The sequence below is a fragment of the Artemia franciscana genome, chromosome 14 (assembly GCF_032884065.1).
Source record: "Artemia franciscana chromosome 14, ASM3288406v1, whole genome shotgun sequence".
Lineage (NCBI taxonomy): Eukaryota > Metazoa > Arthropoda > Branchiopoda > Anostraca > Artemiidae > Artemia > Artemia franciscana.
The window spans coordinates 12184980-12208799 of record NC_088876.1 but is presented as its reverse complement, the minus strand read 5'-3'; the positions used below and the strand labels follow the sequence as shown (position 1 = coordinate 12208799).

The 23820-nt window shown below is 35.0% G+C and overlaps 1 protein-coding gene across 1 annotated transcript in view; it reads left to right on the top strand.

The window, feature by feature from the left end:
* Positions 1–23820, top strand: part of LOC136035737 (endothelial lipase-like) — a 72035-nt gene that overhangs the window by 11790 nt on the left and 36425 nt on the right. The window contains exon 2 of the mRNA XM_065717706.1: positions 11944–12077. Coding sequence (XP_065573778.1) covers positions 11944–12077 — 134 coding nt within the window. The remainder of the gene's footprint in view (positions 1–11943; positions 12078–23820) is intronic.

The window sequence follows — 23820 nt, the reverse complement described above, 5'->3', positions numbered from 1 at the left end:
GGTTAATTTCACCTCAATTCAAGTTTAAAATTTACTATTTGCTTTTCATAGAAAACTTTGTTTCTTAAATTTAAGGATTCTTAAGGATTCTTTTTGAGTTTATTTTGTGTTTGATTTAGTCTGAGCATCGTTGCTCATTGCTATGTCATTTTATTTTAAGTTTCATTACCTAGTGCAAAGTAACTATTCTATTATCTCTTATACTGGTTAATTTCACCTCAATTCAAGTTTAAAATTTACTATTTGCTTTTCATAGAAAACTTTGTTTCTTAAATTTAAGGATTCTTAAGGATTCTTTTTTGAGTTTATTTTGTGTTTGATTTAGTCTGAGCATCGTTGCTCATTGCTATGTCATTTTATTTTAAGTTTCATTACCTAGTGCAAAGTAACTATTCTATTATCTCTTATACTGGTTAATTTCACCTCAATTCAAGTTTAAAATTTACTATTTGCTTTTCATAGAAAACTTTGTTTCTTAAATTTAAGGATTCTTAAGGATTCTTTTTTGAGTTTATTTTGTGTTTGATTTAGTCTGAGCATCGTTGCTCATTGCTATGTCATTTTATTTTAAGTTTCATTACCTAGTGCAAAGTAACTATTCTATTATCTCTTATACTGGTTAATTTCACCTCAATTCAAGTTTAAAATTTACTATTTGCTTTTCATAGAAAACTTTGTTTCTTAAATTTAAGGATTCTTAAGGATTCTTTTTTGAGTTTATTTTGTGTTTGATTTAGTCTGAGCATCGTTGCTCATTGCAATGTCATTTTATTTTAAGTTTCATTACCTAGTGCAAAGTAACTATTCTATTATCTCTTATACTGGTTAATTTCACCTCAATTCGAGTTTAAAATTTACTATTTGCTTTTCATAGAAAACTTTGTTTCTTAAATTTAAGGATTCTTAAGGATTCTTTTTTGAGCTTATTTTGTGTTTGATTTAGGTTGAGCATCGTTGCTCATTGCAATGTCATTTTATTTTAAGTTTCATTACCTAGTGCAAAGTAACTATTCTATTATCTCTTATACTGGTTAATTTCACCTCAATTCAAGTTTAAAATTTACTATTTGCTTTTCATAGAAAACTTTGTTTCTTAAATTTAAGGATTCTTAAGGATTCTTTTTTGAGCTTATTTTGTGTTTGATTTAGGTTGAGCATCGTTGCTCATTGCAATGTCATTTTATTTTAAGTTTCATTACCTAGTGCAAAGTAACTATTCTATTATCTCTTATACTGGTTAATTTCACCTCAATTCAAGTTTAAAATTTACTATTTGCTTTTCATAGAAAACTTTGTTTCTTAAATTTAAGGATTCTTAAGGATTCTTTTTTGAGCTTATTTTGTGTTTGATTTAGGTTGAGCATCGTTGCTCATTGCAATGTCATTTTATTTTAAGTTTCATTACCTAGTGCAAAGTAACTATTCTATTATCTCTTATACTGGTTAATTTCAGCTCAATTCAAGCTTCAAATTTACTATTTGCTTTTCATAGAAAACTTTGTTTCTTAAATTTAAGGATTCTTAAGGATTCTTTTTTGAGCTTATTTTGTGTTTGATTTAGTCTGAGCATCGTTGCTCATTGCAATGTCATTTTGTTTTAAGTTTCATTACCTAGTGCAAAGTAACTATTCTATTATCTCTTATACTGGTTAATTTCAGCTCAATTCAAGTTTCAAATTTACTATTTGCTTTTCATAGAAAACTTTGTTTCTTAAATTTAAGGATTCTTAAGGATTCTTTTTTGAGTTTATTTTGTGTTTGATTTAGGTTGAGCATCGTTGCTCATTGCAATGTCATTTTATTTTAAGTTTCATTACCTAGTGCAAAGTAACTATTCTATTATCTCTTATACTGGTTAATTTCACCTCAATTCAAGTTTAAAATTTACTATTTGCTTTTCATAGAAAACTTTGTTTCTTAAATTTAAGGATTCTTAAGGATTCTTTTTTGAGCTTATTTTGTGTTTGATTTAGGTTGAGCATCGTTGCTCATTGCAATGTCATTTTATTTTAAGTTTCATTACCTAGTGCAAAGTAACTATTCTATTATCTCTTATACTGGTTAATTTCAGCTCAATTCAAGCTTCAAATTTACTATTTGCTTTTCATAGAAAACTTTGTTTCTTAAATTTAAGGATTCTTAAGGATTCTTTTTTGAGCTTATTTTGTGTTTGATTTAGTCTGAGCATCGTTGCTCATTGCAATGTCATTTTGTTTTAAGTTTCATTACCTAGTGCAAAGTAACTATTCTATTATCTCTTATACTGGTTAATTTCACCTCAATTCGAGTTTAAAATTTACTATTTGCTTTTCATAGAAAACTTTGTTTCTTAAATTTAAGGATTCTTAAGGATTCTTTTTTGAGCTTATTTTGTGTTTGATTTAGTCTGAGCATCGTTGCTCATTGCAATGTCATTTTGTTTTAAGTTTCATTACCTAGTGCAAAGTAACTATTCTATTATCTCTTATACTGGTTAATTTCAGCTCAATTCAAGCTTCAAATTTACTATTTGCTTTTCATAGAAAACTTTGTTTCTTAAATTTAAGGATTCTTAAGGATTCTTTTTTGAGTTTATTTTGTGTTTGATTTAGTCTGAGCATCGTTGCTCATTGCAATGTCATTTTATTTTAAGTTTCATTACCTAGTGCAAAGTAACTATTCTATTATCTCTTATACTGGTTAATTTCACCTCAATTCAAGTTTAAAATTTACTATTTGCTTTTCATAGAAAACTTTGTTTCTTAAATTTAAGGATTCTTAAGGATTCTTTTTTGAGCTTATTTTGTGTTTGATTTAGGTTGAGCATCGTTGCTCATTGCAATGTCATTTTATTTTAAGTTTCATTACCTAGTGCAAAGTAACTATTCTATTATCTCTTATACTGGTTAATTTCAGCTCAATTCAAGCTTCAAATTTACTATTTGCTTTTCATAGAAAACTTTGTTTCTTAAATTTAAGGATTCTTAAGGATTCTTTTTTGAGCTTATTTTGTGTTTGATTTAGTCTGAGCATCGTTGCTCATTGCAATGTCATTTTGTTTTAAGTTTCATTACCTAGTGCAAAGTAACTATTCTATTATCTCTTATACTGGTTAATTTCAGCTCAATTCAAGTTTCAAATTTACTATTTGCTTTTCATAGAAAACTTTGTTTCTTAAATTTAAGGATTCTTAAGGATTCTTTTTTGAGTTTATTTTGTGTTTGATTTAGTCTGAGCATCGTTGCTCATTGCAATGTCATTTTATTTTAAGTTTCATTACCTAGTGCAAAGTAACTATTCTATTATCTCTTATACTGGTTAATTTCACCTCAATTCAAGTTTAAAATTTACTATTTGCTTTTCATAGAAAACTTTGTTTCTTAAATTTAAGGATTCTTAAGGATTCTTTTTTGAGTTTATTTTGTGTTTGATTTAGGTTGAGCATCGTTTCTCATTGCAATGTCATTTTGTTTTAAGTTTCATTACCTAGTGCAAAGTAACTATTCTATTATCTCTTATACTGGTTAATTTCAGCTCAATTCAAGCTTCAAATTTACTATTTGCTTTTCATAGAAAACTTTGTTTCTTAAATTTAAGGATTCTTAAGGATTCTTTTTTGAGCTTATTTTGTGTTTGATTTAGTCTGAGCATCGTTGCTCATTGCAATGTCATTTTGTTTTAAGTTTCATTACCTAGTGCAAAGTAACTATTCTATTATCTCTTATACTGGTTAATTTCAGCTCAATTCAAGTTTCAAATTTACTATTTGCTTTTCATAGAAAACTTTGTTTCTTAAATTTAAGGATTCTTAAGGATTCTTTTTTGAGTTTATTTTGTGTTTGATTTAGTCTGAGCATCGTTGCTCATTGCTATGTCATTTTATTTTAAGTTTCATTACCTAGTGCAAAGTAACTATTCTATTATCTCTTATACTGGTTAATTTCACCTCAATTCGAGTTTAAAATTTACTATTTGCTTTTCATAGAAAACTTTGTTTCTTAAATTTAAGGATTCTTAAGGATTCTTTTTTGAGCTTATTTTGTGTTTGATTTAGTCTGAGCATCGTTGCTCATTGCAATGTCATTTTGTTTTAAGTTTCATTACCTAGTGCAAAGTAACTATTCTATTATCTCTTATACTGGTTAATTTCAGCTCAATTCAAGTTTCAAATTTACTATTTGCTTTTCATAGAAAACTTTGTTTCTTAAATTTCATAGGTAGTGCAACAGCGAGGTCTATGTAAAGAGCGATATGGCTTTAATGTACTATTTCACGCTTTTTTTCCCTAAAGACACTTCATATGGCAGCATATGTCGTCGAAACTGAAGTTTCGACGACAACTTTCGTATGAATAAAAATAAACAAAATTTAGATATATGGATTTAGGTGGATTTAATGAATTTAATATAAATTTAAATGAAAAATTAGATATATGAGGGAGATATATGGATGACATAATTTCAGTATGGAATTATGGGGTGGAGGAATTAAAAAGTTTTTTAGAACATCTTTATTTTGGGGGAGGTGATTTAAAATTTACAATAGAATTAGAAGAGGATAATAAACTTCCTTTTCTGGATGTCCTGGATGTCTGGATTTTAAGATTTACAGAAAACCTACTAACAATAACAGATTTTGTCGTTTTTCTCCGGTCATGCTCGCCAAGTAAAAATTGGTTTAATCATATCCTTAACTGACCGCATTTTTAGAATTTGTTCTCCAAAATTCATTGAGGAGGAATTATTGTTGTTAAAAGAGATTTTACTAAGTAACTTTTATCCGGGTTGGTTAATTGACCAGACTTTTTCGAAAAGAAGAAAAAAATTTCTAGAATTTCTGACGATATTCTGGAAACAACAAAAAAGAAAGATATTTTTTGTTCTCTACCATATGTACCAGGTTTGAATGAAAAACTTAAAAGAATTTTACAAAATAATGGCTTAAAGGTAGCTTTAAAAGGTAGTAATACTTCGGCTAGTTTTTTAAATTCTGGAAAGGATCGGACTTCCGTAGAGCAACAAAGTGGGGTTTATAAAATCCCTTGTACTTGTGGAAGCTCTTATGTGGGACGTACTAGCCAGAATTTGAAAATGAGATTGCTACAACATCATAATTCTATTTCATCGTCTTTAAATTAGTCTTAGCAAAATACCAAACATCGTCTTAGCAAAATACCAAACCTGAAGATTTCACGTCGGCCCTCTCGGAACATATCTTTAATTTTCCAAATCATTTTATTTTGTTTGAAAATGTTTCTTTGATTTCTAAGGACCAAGGTTTAAAGAAAATTTTCAGGGAAACAATCGAAAAAAAAAAATATTCAAGAATAATTCTATAAACAGAGATACAGGTGAATTTGGATTGAACTCAATCTATGATAATTTACTGAGGTCAAATATAGTAAACATCCCCTCACCTAACAGCTATGACCTCTGTCCACGTAATATGTCAGATAATTATAATGAACCGGAACCGAAAAGGTCAAAGAGATTTGCCTCCGCTGTTGCATTGAAAAAAAAAAAAATAAGAGCACTAAACTATACGTAATTAGTTTATTAGGTATAAATTTTGTTTATTTTTATTCATGTCTTTTAGTTTTACTGCTGATGGTGAACACTGTACATGTGTTCGAAATATCCAGTTAAATAATTTTATATTTATTCACTGTCAATAAAAAGGTTTCATCCCTATTTTGAACCGTTTTACATTCGTCATGGAAAGGCAGTGTGGTCTTCGAAGTTATCTCATTTTTCTAATTTTTCAGAATTACCCCTCCCCCAACTCCCCCAAAGAGAGCGGATCCGTTCCGGTTATGTCAATCACTTATCTAGGACTTATGTTTATTTTTCCCATCAACTTTCATCCCGGTCCCTCCACTCTAAGCGTTTTCCGAGATTTTAGATTTCCCCACACCAAATCCCCTCAATGTCACTTGATCTGGTCGGGATTTAAAATAAGAGCTCTGAGACACAATATCCTTTCCATCATAAAATTTCATTATGAAATTTTATTCATAAAATTGACCCGTTCGCAAGTTATAAATACCTCCTTTTTTCTAATTTTTCCTATATAACCGTCCCCCCACTCCCCCCAGATGGTCGAATCGGGGAAACGACAATTTCCAATTTAATATGGTCTGCTTTTTGATACGCCTGCCAAATTTCACCGTCCTAGCTCACCTGGAAGTGCCTAAAGTAGCAAAACGGACAGAATTTGCGATCGCTATATGTTAATATCAAGTGCCATAAAAACAGAATATTCTATACTAATACTTGCTTTATACCTAGATCATTGCTAATAGTGGCGGATTCTTCAAAAAGTATTTTGTGGCTAGGATTTTCGAAAACATGGCTGCTTAAAGCAGCCATTCTAGCAAACTCTATGTAGGGAGAACCCACCAGAATTTCGAGAACCGCCCACAAAAACATAAAGATGATATCACAAAAGCTATGAATTCTAATATTACTTCCTTTTCTTTTGATAATGCTTTAAGCAGCCATGTTTTCGAAAATCCTAGCTACAAAATACTTTTTAAAGAATTTGCCATTATTAGAAATGATCTAGGCATAAAGCAAGCAGTTCGAGAAGTAATTGAAATCAGACTTAAGATTAATAATAATATTTCCCTAAACAGGGATTTACGAGAATATTCACTGAATGCTCTATATACAAATTTAATTAAACATGACCTTACAAAATATTATAAAACAAGAGCTAAGAGCTCAAATGGCACTTGTGACGAGGCAAGATGAGCTAAGAGCCAAGAGCTCATATGGTATGAGCTCTAACAAAATTCTAAGAATCAATAGATTGATTTAAAAGGAAAATCAGAGGCTTAATGCCGGTCAGGATTTAAAATAAGAGCTCTGGGTCACGATGTTTTTCTAAATATCACAATTCATTAAGAGCCGATCACCCACTAGTAAGTTGTAAATACCTAATTGTTTCTAATAATTTTTCCTCTCCCTTTAGCCCCCCAGATGGTGGAATCTGGGAAAACGATTTAATCAAGTCAATTTGTGCAGCTCCCTGACACACCTACCAATTTTCATCGTCCAAGCACGTCCAGAAGCACCAAACTCGCCGAATCACTGAACCCCTCCCCTCAACTCCCCCAAAGAGAGCGAATCCAGTACGGTTACGTCAATCACGTATCAAGGACATTTTTTCTTATTCTATCCACCAAGCTTCATCCCGATTCCTCCACTCCAAGTGTTTTCCAAGATTCACCCCAACTCCCCCCAACGTCAAAAGATCTGGTCGGGATTTGAAATAAGAACTCTGAAACATGAATTCCTTCTAAATATCTAATTTCATTAAGATCCGATCACCTGTTCGTAACATAAAAATACCCCAATTTTCACGTTTTCCAATAATTCCGGTCTCCCTCCAACTCCCCCCAATGTCACAGGATCTGGTCGGAATTTAAAATTAGAGCTTTAAAGCACAAGATCCTTCAAAATATCAAATTTCATTAAGATCTGGTCACATTTTCGTAAGTTACAAATACCTCAGTTTTCAAAATTACCTCTCCCCCAACTCCACCAAAGAGAGCAGACCCGGCCAGGTTATTTCATTCACGTATCTTAGACAGGTTTTTATTCTTCCCATCCATTTTCATCCTGATCTCTCCGCTTTAAGTATTTCTAAGATTTTTGCCCCGCCCAAATGCCCCCCCCCCCAATGACACTGGATCTGGTTGAGATTTAAAATAAGAGATCTGAGTTCCGAGGTCCTTCTAAATATGAAGTTTCATGAAGATCCGATCACTCCTTCGTAAGTTAAAAATACGTCATTTTTTCCAATTTTTCATTATTAACCCCCCCCCCCCAAAGAGCAGATCCGTTCCAATTATGTAAATCACGTGTCTAAGACTTCTGCTTATTTTTCCTACGTCGTTTCATCCCGATCCCTCCACTCTAAGCATTTTCCACGATTTTAGGTTCCCCCACCCCAACCTCCCCCCACTGTCACCAGATCCGGTCGGGATCTAAAATAATAGCTTTGAGACACGATATCCTTCTAAATATCAAATTTTATTGAGATCAGATCACCCGTTCGTAAGTTAAAAATACCTCATTTTTTCTAATTTCTCAGAATTAAATCCCCCCCACCCCCTACTACCCCAAAGTGAACGGATCCATTCCGGTTATGTCAGTCATGTATATAGGACTTGTGGTTATTTTTCCCGCCAAGTTTCATCCCGATCCCTCCACTCTAAGCGTTTTCCAAGATTTTAGGTTTCCCCCTCCCAAATTCCCCCCAATGTCACCAGATCCGGTCAGAAACAGCTCTAAGACACGATATCCTTCCAAACATCAAATTTCATTAAAATCTGATAAACCGTTCGTAAGTTAAAAATACTTCAATTTTTCTATTATCTCCGAATTTACGGCCCCCCACTCGTCTTCAGATGGTCAAATCGGGAAATCGACTATTTCTAATTCAATCTCGTCCCGTCCCAGATACGCCTGCCAAATTTCATTGTCCTAGCTTACCTGGAAGTGCCTAAAGTAGCAAAACCGAGACCGACAGACAGACCGACAGAATTTGCGATTGCTATATGTCACTTGGTTAATACCAAGTGCCATAAAAAACCAATAGATATTAACACAGAACCTGTCAGAAATAGACCTATGAGATCAGCAGCGAAACAAGCTAGGCTGGCATTAAAAACGTGTTTTTAAATCTTTTTCTTTCATTTCAATGAATTGCCTCGTTTCATCACAATTTATTTATCAGTCCTGGTTAAACTTCGCTGAGGTAAGGATACTGGGACTGTTTTGAATTAAATAAAAAAAAAACAAGTTTTTTTAACTGAAAGTAAGGAGCGACATTAAAACTTAAAACGACCAGAAATTACTTCGTATATGAAAGAGGCTGCTTCCTCATCAACACCCCGCTCTTTACGCTAAAGTTTGACGCTTTCTCTCAATTCTTCTTTTTAAAACAGTAAAAAACTTTAGCGTAAAGAGCGGGGCGTTGATGAGGAAGCAGCCTCTTTCATATACGAAGTAATTTCTGGTCATTTTAAGTTTTAATGTCGCTCCTTACTTTCAGTTAAAAAAATATGTTTTTTTTATTTAATTTCTGGACGTTTTTGAATCAATGCATATTTTGATTTTGGCTCTCCGCAGAGGAATAATTAAAGCAAAATTTGCATTTTTTTTGGCTAAATGGCTTTCTCATAATTTTAATCGAATGATTTTGAGAAAAAAAGAGCGGGGGAGGAAGCCCAGTTGCCCTCCAATTTTTTGGTTAATTAAAAAGGCAACTAGAATTTTTAATTTTTTACGAATATTTTTATTAGTAAAAGATTTACGTAACTTATAAATTAGCTTAAGTAAGGAACTTTTGTATTCTCATATTTTTATTACATATATGAGGGGGTTCGCCCCCTTGTCAGATCCTCGCTCTCTACACTAAAGCTTAAATTTTGTCCCAATTCATTAAGAATGACCCCAGAATCACAAAAGCCGTAGAATAAATAGTTGAAATTACTATAAATACTTTAGCGTAAAGAGCGAGGTATTAGGAGGAGGTGAGCCCCTCAAATGGGTAATAATTTCTGTTTGTTTTAAGTTTTAATGCTGCTCCTTACTTCCAGCTGAAAGAACTTTTTCGTATTTATTTGTTCATTGTTTTTTTTTAAATAATGCTAGTAAATACTGCGCTCCCTTCATGGAGATTTTCTTCCCCCATGACAAAATATTGATGGAAAGTTCCCCCAGCATATCTCCCTCTTCTCAACCCCTCCCCCAACCAAAAAAATCCTCCTGAAAACGCCTGTACACTTCCCAATAACCATTACTATATGTAAGCACTGGTCAAAGTTTGTAACTTGCTGCCCCTCCCACGGGGACTGTGGGGGAAGTAAGTCGTCCCCAAAGACATAGTTATAAGGTTTTTCGACTATGCTGAATAAAATCGCTATCTCAGAATTTTGATCCGTTGACTTTGGTAAAATAATTAGCGTGGGAGGGGGCCTAGGTGCCCTCCAATTTTTTTGGTCACTTAAAAAGGGCACTAGAACTTTTCATTTCCGTTAGAATGAGCACTCTTGCAACATTCTAGGGCAACTGGGTCGATACGATCATCCCTGGGAAAAAAAAACACAAAAAAAAACAAAAAAAAAAACAAATAAACACGCATCCGTCATCTGCCTTCTGGCAAAAAATACAAAATTCCCCATTTTTGTAGATAGGAGCTTGAAACTTCTACAGGAGGGTTCTCTGATACGCTGAATCTGATGGTGTGATTTATGACTTCTAGGGGGCATTTCCCTCTATTTTCTAAAATAACGCAAATTTTCTCAGGCTTTTAACTTTTTATGGGTAAGACTAAACTTGATGAAACTTATATATTTAAAATCAGCATTAAAATGCAATTCTTTTGATGTAGGTATTGGTATCAAAATTCTATTTTTTAGAGTTTTGGTTACTATTGAGCCGGGTCGCTCCTTACTACAGTTCGTTACCACGAACTGTTTGAAAACTGTTCATTTTAGTTTTATTGATTTTATCCTCTTGTAAGTTTTTTTACTTGTAAGTTTAATTACAAGTACTATTTTAGAAAGTAGAGTTAAGAAAAAGAGTCAAACTTTAGCGTAAAGAGCGAGGCGTTGAGGAGGGAGCAGCCTCTTTCATATACGAAGTAATTTTTGTTCGTTTTAAGTTTTAATGTCGCTCCTTACTTTCATTTAAAAAAAAACTTGTTTTTTGTTTTGTTTAATCTAGGAATAAGCTCGAAAGAGGTGCTAGGTGCAAAGGGTGCAAACTTTAGCGTAAAGAGCGAGGGATTGCGGAGGGGACAACCCATTTCATATACGGAGTAATTTCTGTTCGTTTTAAGTTTTAATGTCGCTCCTTACTTTCAGTTAAAAAACTTGTTTTTTTTTTATTTAATTTCTGAACGTTTTTGAATTAATGCATGTTTTGATTTGGCTCTCCGCAGATGAATAATTAAAACGAAATTGGCTTATTTATTTTTTTGGCTAAATGGCTTTCTCATAGTTCTGATCGAATGGTTTTGAGAAACAAGGAGCGGGGGAGGAGCTCTAGTTGCCCTCCAATTTTTTTGTTACTTAAAAAGGCAACTAACACGTAAAATTTTTTTACGAACATTCTTATTAGTAAAAGATATACGTAACTTACGAATTAGCTTACGTAACGGACTTCTATAGTCGTGTGTTCTTATTACGTATATTAGGGGGTTCGCCCCCTCGTCAGTAGCTCGCTCTTTACACTAAAGTTTAAATTGTGTCCCAATTCCTTAAGAATGACCCCTGAATCGTAAAGGCCATAGAATAAATAGTTGAAATTACTAAAAATACTTTAGTGTAAAGAGCAAGGTATTAGGAGGAGGTGAGCCCCTCATATGTGTAATAATTTCTGTTCTGTTGAAGTTTTAATGCTGCTCCTTACTTTTAGTTGAAAAAAACTTTTTCATAATTATTTCCTTTAAATAGTGCTAGAAAACCCTGCGCCCCCTTCATGGAAATTTCCTTCCCCCATGACAAATTCCTCGATGAAAAGTTCCTCCCCACATAAATCCTTCCCCTCAACCCCCCCAACCAACCAAAAATCTGAGGAGGGGAATAATTTCTGTTCATCTTAAGTTTTAATGTCGCTCCTTACTTTCAGTTGTTTGACAAAGGAAATATTAAAAGCTCGGGAATTTGCTGTTTTATAACATGTTTATTCTAATCATACGCTGTTTTTTTTCACTGTCTTGATTCTTCTGTTTGAACAGTTCTGACGGAAGTATTCTAACTGCATATATTTGTTCTTCATACCTTAGCTGGTGCGATTGGTCTTGTGACGTTTTATGGTCTAGGTTGTTAATTTTTTCTCTAGACATTATGAAGCTACTTATAACGCCTTCTGTAAATAAATATATATGCATACACAATTATTGCTAGTTTAACCTATTTTTAGTGTGTTGTACTGATTTTTCAATTTCTAGAACAGAATATGAAAGGAGGTTCATCGGTCAGACGTTACCAGACTTTTTTGATAGATCATATGAAACCAAAATTATTATCCATGGTTGGGGTAATTGGTCACCGTTGAGCTATTACTGGAATTTGACAGTTGGTGGTAAGTTATTTATCCCTTTATCTGGTCGCTCTAAAGTATTACAGATGTAATTTTTTACACCATTCATTCACCATTTACACCATTTCATTTAGGGTGCCCTTGTAAGGCACCCTGAATGCAGCCTTTACCCCCCCCCCTCCCCCCAAAAAAATTGTAAGGGAAGTTTACGAAACCATATCCCCAAAAAATTTATTTCATCTTTGTCAATCGGGAAAACATTAATATCTTTGTGTCAAACTCCTTAGGTGATATCTAGTTCTCCATTTTAATTTTAATAGTATTTGTTACTATTGCTTAATTTATTTTACTTAAATTCTGTTTCCATAACAAGTAAAAACAGTACTAAAATTCTAGGCGAAACCTTACTAAATAGTGTCATCTACATGCATCAAAATTGTACCTGAAAGGCAAATTGAATTTAAAACATTTTCTTCAAAAAAATGCTGAGTTTTCGTATTTAATTTAATATCTTAGAATTACGCTATTTGTGCAAGTGAAAGCAATTAAAATTTAATATCTGGTTCGTAACTGCACTACGCAATTGACTTCATAAATTCACTTTGCACCCTGATATATTCCTTAAAAAAGCTTGATCGTACCCAGGAGGGCTGTTATAAAGCCAAATGAACGACTGATACACAGATCCTCAAAGGAATTAATCAATGTGGTGAAAGTGGCCCTCAGCTCTTCATTCGCGTAACGCATCATTCTTACGTTTTTCTACCATAATTCTGAACAAAGTCGCAGCGAAAGTAGTATTATTTTTCTCTAAAATGTCTTAATATTTTTCACTTGGTACAAATGTATTTTCCTAAGTGTGGCTTTTTATAGATATAATTAAAAAAAAACCTTTTCCACAAAACAAGTTTTACAAAAAAAAGTAAAGAGCTACATTAGACCGAAAATGAGTTAAAACAGAATCAAATAATTTATCAAGCGGAAAACTACCTCAAATCAGCAATAAATAAATGAAACCCAAAATAAACATAACTTAAAATCAACAACTGAGTCGAGCTCAAAACGAGCAGAAAAAAGTGTTGCTCTCGCAACACAACTAGACCTACGTTGCCTGGGCAACGTGAAGTGTTGCGATAACCTTTGTCCGGCTTCGCCGATTAAAGTGTTGCGAGAGCAACACTTTGGTTTTGTTTCTTCGCTATCGGTTAAATGCTGAAGTTGTAAAAACTATCAAAGCATTCAAAACGGCATATTCAAAGCAGAACACAATGAGTAATCACATGATCAAATTCTTCAGCGTTGAAAAAACAACAGCAAAAGAATATCGGAAGAAAGGACTAAATTGAGTTTGCAGCCAGTTGAACTTTATCCTTTTCAATTGTAGACATCGTGACGGATGGAAACTTGGAACATTATCTTATATAATCTAGTTGGTATTATAAAGCTATCCGTAACTTTTCAGGATCAAATACCATAGACGTGCACCAATTTGCACAAATTTGTAGCCTAAAGTGAACCGATTCTTAATTACAAGTCCCTCTTCCGTGATAGAAATCAGGTTCAACCGGAAACAAATAACGGATACACCAACAGGCAAAAGTCGCAAACCCCTCATCGTTGAAGAGAATTGTAACCCAACAGCCGATTATTACTTACTAGGCCCCTAAATGTCACTTTGTAGCCGGTTGAACTTTATCCTTTTCAATCGTAGAGATCGTGACCGATGGAAACTTGGAACATTATCTCATATAATCTTGGTATTATAAAGCTATCTGTAACTTTTCAGGATCAAAAGACCATAGATGTGTACCAATTTGCACAAATTTGTAGCCCCTCATGAGCCTCCTCTAGCAACCGATTCTTACTTACAAGTCCGTCTCCCGTGATATACATCAAGTTTACCGGAAACAAATAATGGTACACCAACTAGCAAAAGTTGCAAACCCCTCGTCGCTGAGCGTGCGTAGATCACTGTAGCGTAACAGCTAATTATTACTTGCAACTCCCTTACATGTCTTACAATCGGGAACCAAGTTGTTCTTACCATCAATTACACCAGAAACAGATGAAGGTACACCAATCAGCAAAAGTTGCAAACCCCTCATTGCCAAAGATGATTATAAGCTAATAGTCGACTGTTGCTTGAAAGTCCCCTACATATCTCACAATTGGTATCGGCCTATTTTTGGTTTAAGTGTGTACCTTACCACTGAAGTTGTCAACCCCTTGAAACTTTCAAACTGATGTATCTCATGAAGGAATTTTTGTACCAAAAAATGGATGACATATACTTTGATCAGCTCATCAAGGTCTATCGATTGCCGTTGAAAAAAAATTCTATCTGTCTTAGTTCAAAAGTTGACTTTTTTGCCGGAGGCCAACTTTCTAACACCACCACTTAAAAAGGAGCAAAGGACAAGCTCTAATTTCATTAGCAATGCGAGAACTTTTAAAGTTTAAGATGCATATTTGATACCATTTCTCTATTGCAATCCCAAGTAGAAAAAAAGAATGGTAAAGTCAGCTGAAATCACGAACAGAAATGAGTAGAAACATAGATGGCAGGACTTTCGGACCCGTGGGAAAATCGCACTTTTTTGTTTCTGTAAATTTTTCTATTTATCACTCAAAGAAGATATATTGGCTGTGGGGCCGGGGAACTGCCGCATATATTTAACACTTATAGATTTTAGTCCATCTTCAATTTGAAATTGGTGCCTGCCTGCTTGCCTGTTAGAACGGAGCTTTCCACTCGAAAGCAGAAACATGATTTGATGAAACGAAAGCTTGGCTGCACAACTTCAGATACTCCTTTCTGACATAGGCTATACAACTCCACTTCGCTTCGCACACCATAGGCTCTGGCTCGAGGACAAGCAAAAACCATCCTTTTTGGCCCCAGGCAAGAGTTCTATGGAGCTTTCCAAAATGTAATGTCATATTCATCAATCCGGCCTGAGGTCCACACTTTCCGTAAAAACCGCACAGGTTAGACCCTTACCAGTTTCCAGGAATAAGCTGAGATCGACGGCATAGGAAAAAAAAACGGGACAAAACCAAAGTGTTGCTCTCGCAACACAATTAACGTAAGTAAGGCTCATAGTCTCTGTGCCTTCTCAAGGCATAGAATATAATTTTAACTTTACTGAAATAAGTGCAAATGAATGTGCATTTTAAGTTTAATATACACATTCAAAATATGAATAATTCACTTATTGAAGTTATAAAAGTGAAAGAATTTAAAAATTATTTAAATGTAACCCAAAATCAATCCGATCTCCCTTAGTTCTATGATTATCTACCTTAGTTCTGCCCTAGGAATGATGTATCGATGGATGGGTTATAGGCTTATCCATCAACAAGTGAAATGACATCATTTTTATACAATCCTAAAAATGGCGCATCCCAGATTTGCCTCTCACCCGGACTATCTGTCTTGGCTTTTTGTACAATTAGCCATGGCTTGATGCCCGCAACTACTTGACATCAATTGAAAATCAACGGTGAGTGCAAGCGTATTTTATTGCGATATTGCTATGTTACCCTTTGACAATCTACATGATCATAGTTCGTTTGATTTAGCATCCACTTAAATATTCCTTGAAAGCTTCATCTTAATACCCTTAGCTTGTGTTGTAACGACAGTTGTAGTAGAAGTAGTAGCATTAGTCTCAGCAACAGTAAAACGTTTAAGAGTCAAATGTAATTTGAGAGCAGCCAGCCCCCCCCCCTCCACGCCTATCATTCCCCAAACACATCCAATCAAAATTTTGAGGTAGCCATCTTGTTCAGCGTACCTGAAGGGTCCAGAAATTATCTCTTTGAGGATGACAACTCACCAGATCCCTCAAGGCCAGGGTTGTAAGTTATGCCATGGGGACATATAAAGGTTTTTTACAGAAAGGGTGGTCGTATCTACTTCAGATTTGGCTCTTCGGATTAGTAATAAGAAGTTCTAGTGGCCTTTTAAAAGTCAAAGTAATAACAGGGCAGCTATACTCCCCCCCTCCCCCCCTGCAAACCTAGTTTTCCCGAAATGCATTCAATAGAAATTTCGAGATTACTATTTTATTCAAAATAGTCCAAAAAGATAATATAACAAGGCATATAATATATTTTGTGCTTTACTAAAAAAAAAAACGCATGAACGTGGATTGTCAGTTTCATATACATATACTGATATTTATTCCTTAAAGTCTAAATATTTTTTATTTATTAAAGTAAAAGAAACTGAAAACATTTAAACTATATTTTGTTTTCAGTAAAGCACAAATTGTGTTCTCGTCTTGAGAAGGCATGGGGGTTATCAGCCCTACTTTTGTTAAATTTTGCTGGTTTTGAGTTTGGCTCAGCTATTTATTGTAATTTTTGCTCGTTTTGAGTTTCATTTATTTGTTGATAGTGATTTGTGGCATTTTTACGCTTGGAAGGTTATTTGACTTTATTTCTGCTCGTTTTTGGCTTAATGAAGCTCTTTACTTTTCTTCGAAAAACCTGTTTTGTGGAAAAGGTTTTTTGGACTTATTTTTGATTAAACTTTCAATTACGCTGAAGAAAATTGCTATCCCAAAATTTTGAATGGATGTATTTGGGAAATGATTTGTGTGGGGGGCTGGTTGCCCTCCTATCACTTTTGACTCTTAAAAAAGGCACCAAACTTTAGACTTCCAATCAAACGAGCTCCAACCAATCCAAAGTTTACACAACCGTCCGTTCCATAAATACCTTATATGCCCTGGAACATAACTTAAAACTCTTGCCCATGGGCTCTGGGGTGTTTTGTCCACCCTAAAGACGTTGTTATGTGATTTTTAGACTATTGGTAACAAAATTTCTATATCACAATTTCAATTAAATGCTTTTTGGGAAAAGAGGATGTCAGGGGGGGGGGGCTAATTGCTCTTCACCATGTTTGAATCTCAAAAAGGAACTAGAACTATATATTTCCATCCAAATAACTCTCTTCTAAAGTTCACATGGCCATGCCTTCGATAAAAACCGTATATTCCCCCTGGGGCACAACTTACAACTATTACCCCCAAACTTGGGGAGGTTTTGTCAATCCCAAAGGCCTTGTTATATACTCTTTGGAATATTCTTGAACAACTGGCTATCTCAAAATTTTTATTGTATACATTTGGGGAAAATACGATATGGGGAGGGATGGGTCCCCTCCGATCACTTTGACTCTTAAAAGGGGCACTAGAAGTTCTAATTTCAAGTCCAATAAGCCCCCTCCGAAGTTTATACAGCCACCCCTTCCATAAGAACCTCATATTCCCTCGGAGCATAGATCACAACCCTTGCACTGAGGGCTGTGGGGGGATGTCTTCCTCAAAGGCATAATTATCAGACCTTTCAAGTACACTTATCAAAGTGGCTATCTTAAAATTTTGATTGAATATGTTTTGGAAAGTGATGGGCGTGGGGGAGAGGCTTGTTACCTCCCAATCATCTTTGACTATTAAAAAGGGTATATAGTTATTAATGGGAAATGATGGGTGAGGGGGAGGGGCTTGCTGCCTCTCAATCAATTTTGAGCATTAAAAAGGGTATTGACCTTTTTCAATTTCTAATCGAATAAGCCTTTTTCGAAGTTTACACGACAACTAATGGCCATCTTAAACTTTCCATCAGATGCGTTTCGGGAAAATGTGACGTGTGGGGGGGGATTGTTCCCCTCCGATCATTTTGACCTTTAAAAAAGGTACTTCAACTTCTGATTAAAAATCTAATGAGTCCCCTCAAAACTTTATATGACCACCCTTTATATAAGAACCTTATAAGCCCCCGGGGCAAAAGTTACAACACTTGCCCTGGGGGCTTTGGGGGGGGGGGGTAGTGTCACCCTTAAAGACATATTTTCAGAAACTTTAAACTACGTTGAACAAAATGGCTTTCTCAAAATTTTGATTGGTTATGCTTGGGGAAATGATTTACGTTGGAGGGGGCTGGTTGCCCTCCAGTCACATTCGACAATTAAAAAGGGAAGTTCACTGAAAGAACTTTGCGCTTTAGTAGCTTTAGGGAAGCAGCGGAAATGAAAACTATGGTTACTTGGAGGAAAAGAGAATTCATCATTTACGCCTTAGCTATCAACCAAGGTCTCCTTATAAATAGATACTAAATATAATGCTTTTATCTGCGAAGTTGACAGAAACAACAAAAGGTTCTCTCGTACTATCCTGTTTGGGTTTAATGTGGGGTAGAAACTAACCTTGCTGACTGCGGTCTGAACTGCCGATATGGGCTACAGCAATATTTTTGGAACGGCTTATCATATCAAGAGGAAACTTCAAGGGCATCACGAGTGGGATGTTCAGTTGACCAAAAGGTAAAATGCACCTGCTGCTGCTATTAATACTGCTGCTACTACTGTTACTACTAATAATGATAATACACTATTACTGCTACTACTACCACTACTAATATGATACTACTAGCTGTTGGGGTGGCGCTTCGCGCCACCCCAACATCTAATTGGTGGGGCGCTTCGCGCCCCCCAAGCCCCCCCGCGCGCGTAAGTCGTTACGCGCCATATTAGTTATGCGCCATTGTAGTTGTGCCCCTGTGTCCCACCTGTGAATATAGATAGATTTATATATGTGTTTCAAACTACGTAAAAATTGCGAATAAACAACATTCTTGGCTTTCCCATTGTCTGTGCATATACAAAGCCGTATGTACTAATAATGACGTCATATGCAAACGCTCTTTTTACAAACAAACAAACATGCATCCACACAACTCGTTTTTATATAGATAGATAGATAGATAGATACAATACAAATTAACTGCGTAAAACTTGCGAATATACAACATTCTTCGCTGTCCAATTGTCGCTGCATATAAATACATTATCAGGTTTACCGACCCTCGAACATGCAACGTACAATTTTCCATGGGAAAAACAATCAGTATTAAGATCTATACCACATTTTTCTAATGATTGACCTTGAGCTTTGTTAATGGTGATTGCAAATACTAATCGAATTGGGAATTGCAATCTTTTAAACTGAAAAAGCAGATCCGTTGGAATCATGGGAATGCGAGGAATAAGAACAGCCTCACCCTCATAAGGCCCTGTCAAGATTGTGGCCTCTATTAGGTTTTCCATTGTTTTTTTACGGCAAGTCGCGTGCCATTGCAAAGCTTTGGTGGGTTGATATTTCTTAAAAGTATTATTGGTACGCCTATTTTTAGTTGTAGCACGTGTGGTGGAAACCCTGAAGGATCTATGGAATTTAAAAATTCAGATGGATAATTAACCGCTTCATTTGGTTCCAAAACTGTGTCGACTGACATGTAAAGGACTGCCTGGTCTCGAATCTTGGTCAAAACAATATTGTTGATTTCGTGGACGTCTATATTTTTGGGTGCGAGAATCGCTCTTTCACTTAGCCATTTATTATTTTTATAATTTTTTAGAATATTCGGAAATACTTTTTCAATCAATTCATTTTTGGACGTCACTAAATTACAGAAATCAGCAGGTAGTTGTATACGTCCTGAAATTGAGTCTACTGTTTGACCAGAGTCATCGTTTTGCAATCGGACACGCATATTTGTAGTTAATTTTAATATTTTTACATGTGCCCATAAATTAGAATTTTTTAGGCAAGCATTCATTTCGTCTGCAGGAGTTAAACTACGTAAAAATTGCAAATATACAACATTCTTGGCTTTCCCATTGTCTCTGCATATACAAAGCCGTATGTACTAATAATTACATCATATACAAACGCTCTTTTTACAAACAAACAAACATGCATACACACAACCCGTTTTTATATAGATAGATAGATAAATAGATACAATACAAATTAACTGCGTAAAACTTGCGAATATACAACATTCTTCGCTGTCCAATTGTCGCTGCATATAAATAGATTGTCAGGTTTACCGACCCTCGAACATGCAACGTACAATTGTCCATGGGAAAAATAATCAGTATTAAGATCTATACCACATTTTTCTAATGATTAACCTTGAGCTTTGTTAATTGGTGATTGCAAATGCTAATCGAATTGGGAATTGCAATCTTTTAAATTGAAAAGGCAGATCCGTTGGAATCATGGGGATGCGAGGAATAAGAACAGCCTCACCCTCAAAAGGCCCTGTCAAGATTGTGGCCTCTATTAGGTTTTCCATTGTTTTTTTTTACGGCAAGTCGAGTGCCATTGCAAAGCTTTGGTGGATTTATATTTCTTAAAAGTATTATTGGTACGCCTATTTTTAGTTGTAGCACGTGTGGTGGAAACCCTGAAAGATCTATGGAATTTAAAAATTCAGATGGATAATTAACCGCTTCATTTGGTTCCAAAACTGTGTCGACTGACTTGTAAAGGACTGCCTGGTCTCGAATCTTGGTCAAAACAATATTGTTGATTTCGTGGACGTCTATATTTTTGGGTGCGAGAATCGCTCTTTTACTTAGCCATTTATTATTTTTATATTTTTTTAGAATATTGGGAAATACTTTTTAAATCAATTCATTTTTGGACGTCACTAAATTACAGAAATCAGCAGGTAGTTGTATACGTCCTGAAATTGAGTCTACTGGGAGCTTTCCGTTTCCAATTGTCAGCAATTGATCTGAAAATGTTTGACCAGAGTCATCGTTTTGCAATCGGACACGCATATTTGTAGTTAATTTTAATATTTTTACGTGTGCCCATAAATTAGAATTTTTCAGGCAAGCATTCATTCGTCTTCAATGGCTCTGGTGGTGCAGCCAATAGAGGAAGTTTAACTTTTCCTGAGGCGCAACACATTCCCATTGTTTCACCATTGAATTTCAAGGCCTTGCAATAGGGACAAATTTTAGACATTGTCCCGATTTGAACACATCTACTCAAGCTATAATCATCGACTGGGTTGTACCTGAATGCCAGGCGATAACTTTGAGGTTGCTCTGATTCCTCGGCACGCTTTCTTTTCTTACTTTCTCTATCAGCAGCAAGCCTGATTTCTTGCTGTTCTTGTGATTCCTCGGCACGCTTTCTTTTCTTACTTTCTCTATCAGCAGCAAGCCTGATTTCTTGCTGTTCTTGTAATTCCTCGGCACGCCTTTTTTCACTTTCTCTTTTAGCAGCAAGTCTGCTTCCGCGTTGCTCTGGTAGTTCCTCGGCACGCTTTCTGTTCTTTTTTTATCTATCAGCCTCAAGCCTGTTTCCTTGCTGTTCTTTTGATTCCTCGGCACGCTTTCTGTTCTTTCTTTCTCTATCAGCCTCAAGCCTGTTTCCTTGCTGTTCTTTTGATTCCTCGGCACGCTTTCTGTTCTTTCTTTCTCTATCAGCCTCAAGCCTGTTTCCTTGCTGTTCTTTTGATTCCTCGGCACGCTTTCTTTTCTGACTTTCTCTATCAGCAGCAAGTTTTTTGGCATAGACTCTTTGAGCATCTTCATCGGCTTTTGCCATGGTAAGTTCATCAGTCATTGTAAACTTAAACATTAATAGATTTCTACGTGAACATATGTCTTAAATATCTTGAATGACGTCACCGTCAAAGCAAAAATGACGACAACTAATTTCATGACGTCAGTCAACACAGAAACATGACGTCACCTGATCCACAGACAGACACACAGACAGACAACTTATTTTTATATATATAGATTGCAATCAAGGATACGCGTATGAAGGTGAAAATTTGACATAATATTGAGGGGGGATTTGAGCTAAAGCAAAACACACTATGTGCATTTAGATTGTCAAAAGGGTGTATCTAATGAATGGATTTGGTTATTAAGTTGGATTTTCAGAGAATACTTAAAGGGAAAGATCAATTGATAAAAAGGTAATAAATGCAAGTCACTACAAACACTACTACTACCGCTACTTTTAATAATAATAATACTGCTACTAAACTGCTCCAACTACTACTTATATTGAAACAGCAAGTAAGGCTTAGAGTATAAGATGAAAAGGGCGTCAAAAGGGGATAAAAAACGCATATCAGCAACATTTTTTTTAGAATAACTTTCCTTGTCAAGGTGAAACTTCCGGGGCACCATGAAAGGGATGTTCAACTGACCAAAAGGCAAGATGTACATGCTGACACTATGCAGACACTATGTGCATTTAGATTGTCAAAAAAAGCTTATCTTAAGAACGGATTTGGGTATTAAGTTGGAACTCTCAGAGAATACTTAAAGGGAAGATCAATTGACCAAAATGCAATGTGGGCAAACTGCTGCTAATACTACTATCACTGTTACATTCACTAGCTCTACCGCTACTATTACTATTGTTCAACTACTACTTCTATTGGAAGTACTTGTAAGGCTAAGAGCATTAAGATGAAAATTTCAAAATATGAATATACAGGTTATAAAAAGGACCCATCGACAATGTTTTAGCAATGGCTAATTGTATTAAGTTGAGTACTAATGCTACTGCTGTGACTACTATTTTAGCTCTACCTCAGTTTGAAGGTTAAATTTTCAGGGAATTTTTAGGGGAGAGGTAAACTGAATCTCAACGTGTCATCCGTATGCAGGTTGTCTAAAAGGCATATCAGCATTATCTTAGGAACAGTCTGTGTGTGAAACTAAAACTTAAAATGCTTGTTGTGGAGGATGTTGAATTAACCAAAAGACAATATTTGCATCATAATACTACTGCTTTTAATCCTACAATTACTACTACTGCCATTGTTATTATTACTATCACTACTACTACTGCTACTAAAGCTAAAACTACTATTATTAATTCTACTGTTACTACTATTACTGCTACTAAAGCTAAGACTACTATTATTGATTCTACTGTTACTACTTCTACTGCTACTACTATAACTACTGGTGCTACTACTACTGCTATTAAAGCTAAGGGTAATAAGAAGGAAATTTTGGTGAATACTGAAGTAAATCGAAACACTATGCCCACATTGGTTGTCAAGAGGAAGTATCAGCAATGCTTCAGGAATGATTGATGGTATTAAGTTAGAATTTTCATTGTGTGTTGAATGAGATTTAAAAAAAAAACAAAGGTGCAAGAAGTTGAGATAAGTTTGTTTTTTCCCTTTTAGAACATACAAAAAAGAAGCGGAGTAAATAAAATAATATATTAAGAAAAATCAGCTTCAAAACAAGAAAAAATAAATAATACAAAATTAATCCAAACAGCACTGGCAAATAGTATTAAATGACAGAAAATGAAGTAAACAGTTTAACTTTGTCTTAAACGTATAGCACTCTATTGAATCCGCCAGATCTAAAGGGTCAATAATACAATATTTTTGCAAAATAAAACTATTCCTTTAATATAGCGAGAAATTTATAAAAACTTCAGATAGCGACAAAACCCTAATCGAACCTTTAGCTGCTCAGTTTTAGACAGCGAATCCCACAGTGGCGAATTATACAGCACGCGAGGCAGAGCTAGGACACTATATAGTTTAGCAAGTACATGTTTATTATAACTATACTTCAGTGCAGCAAGTTTGGCATAGCTGGCGCAGAAACCAGATATGGCACGATCAACAGTAACAATAAGAATACTACGCTTATTTGGACCGTAAGTGAGACCGAGGTATTTCGATGAAGAAGATTCTATAATAGATCTACCTGCTACAATAACAGATTGAAAAGAGATAGCTTTACCTCGAGTATTATAAGCAAGAAATTCAATCTTAGCAGCATTAAAGTTAAGTCCTTGGAGCTTACAACCAAAAATCAAAGAATCAAGGTTTGCCTTTAAAGTAGAAAGACTAGAAATGATAAGCAGGACATCATCTGCATTGCAAATGAAATTAAAAACACAAATGTCACTCAATTCCACCA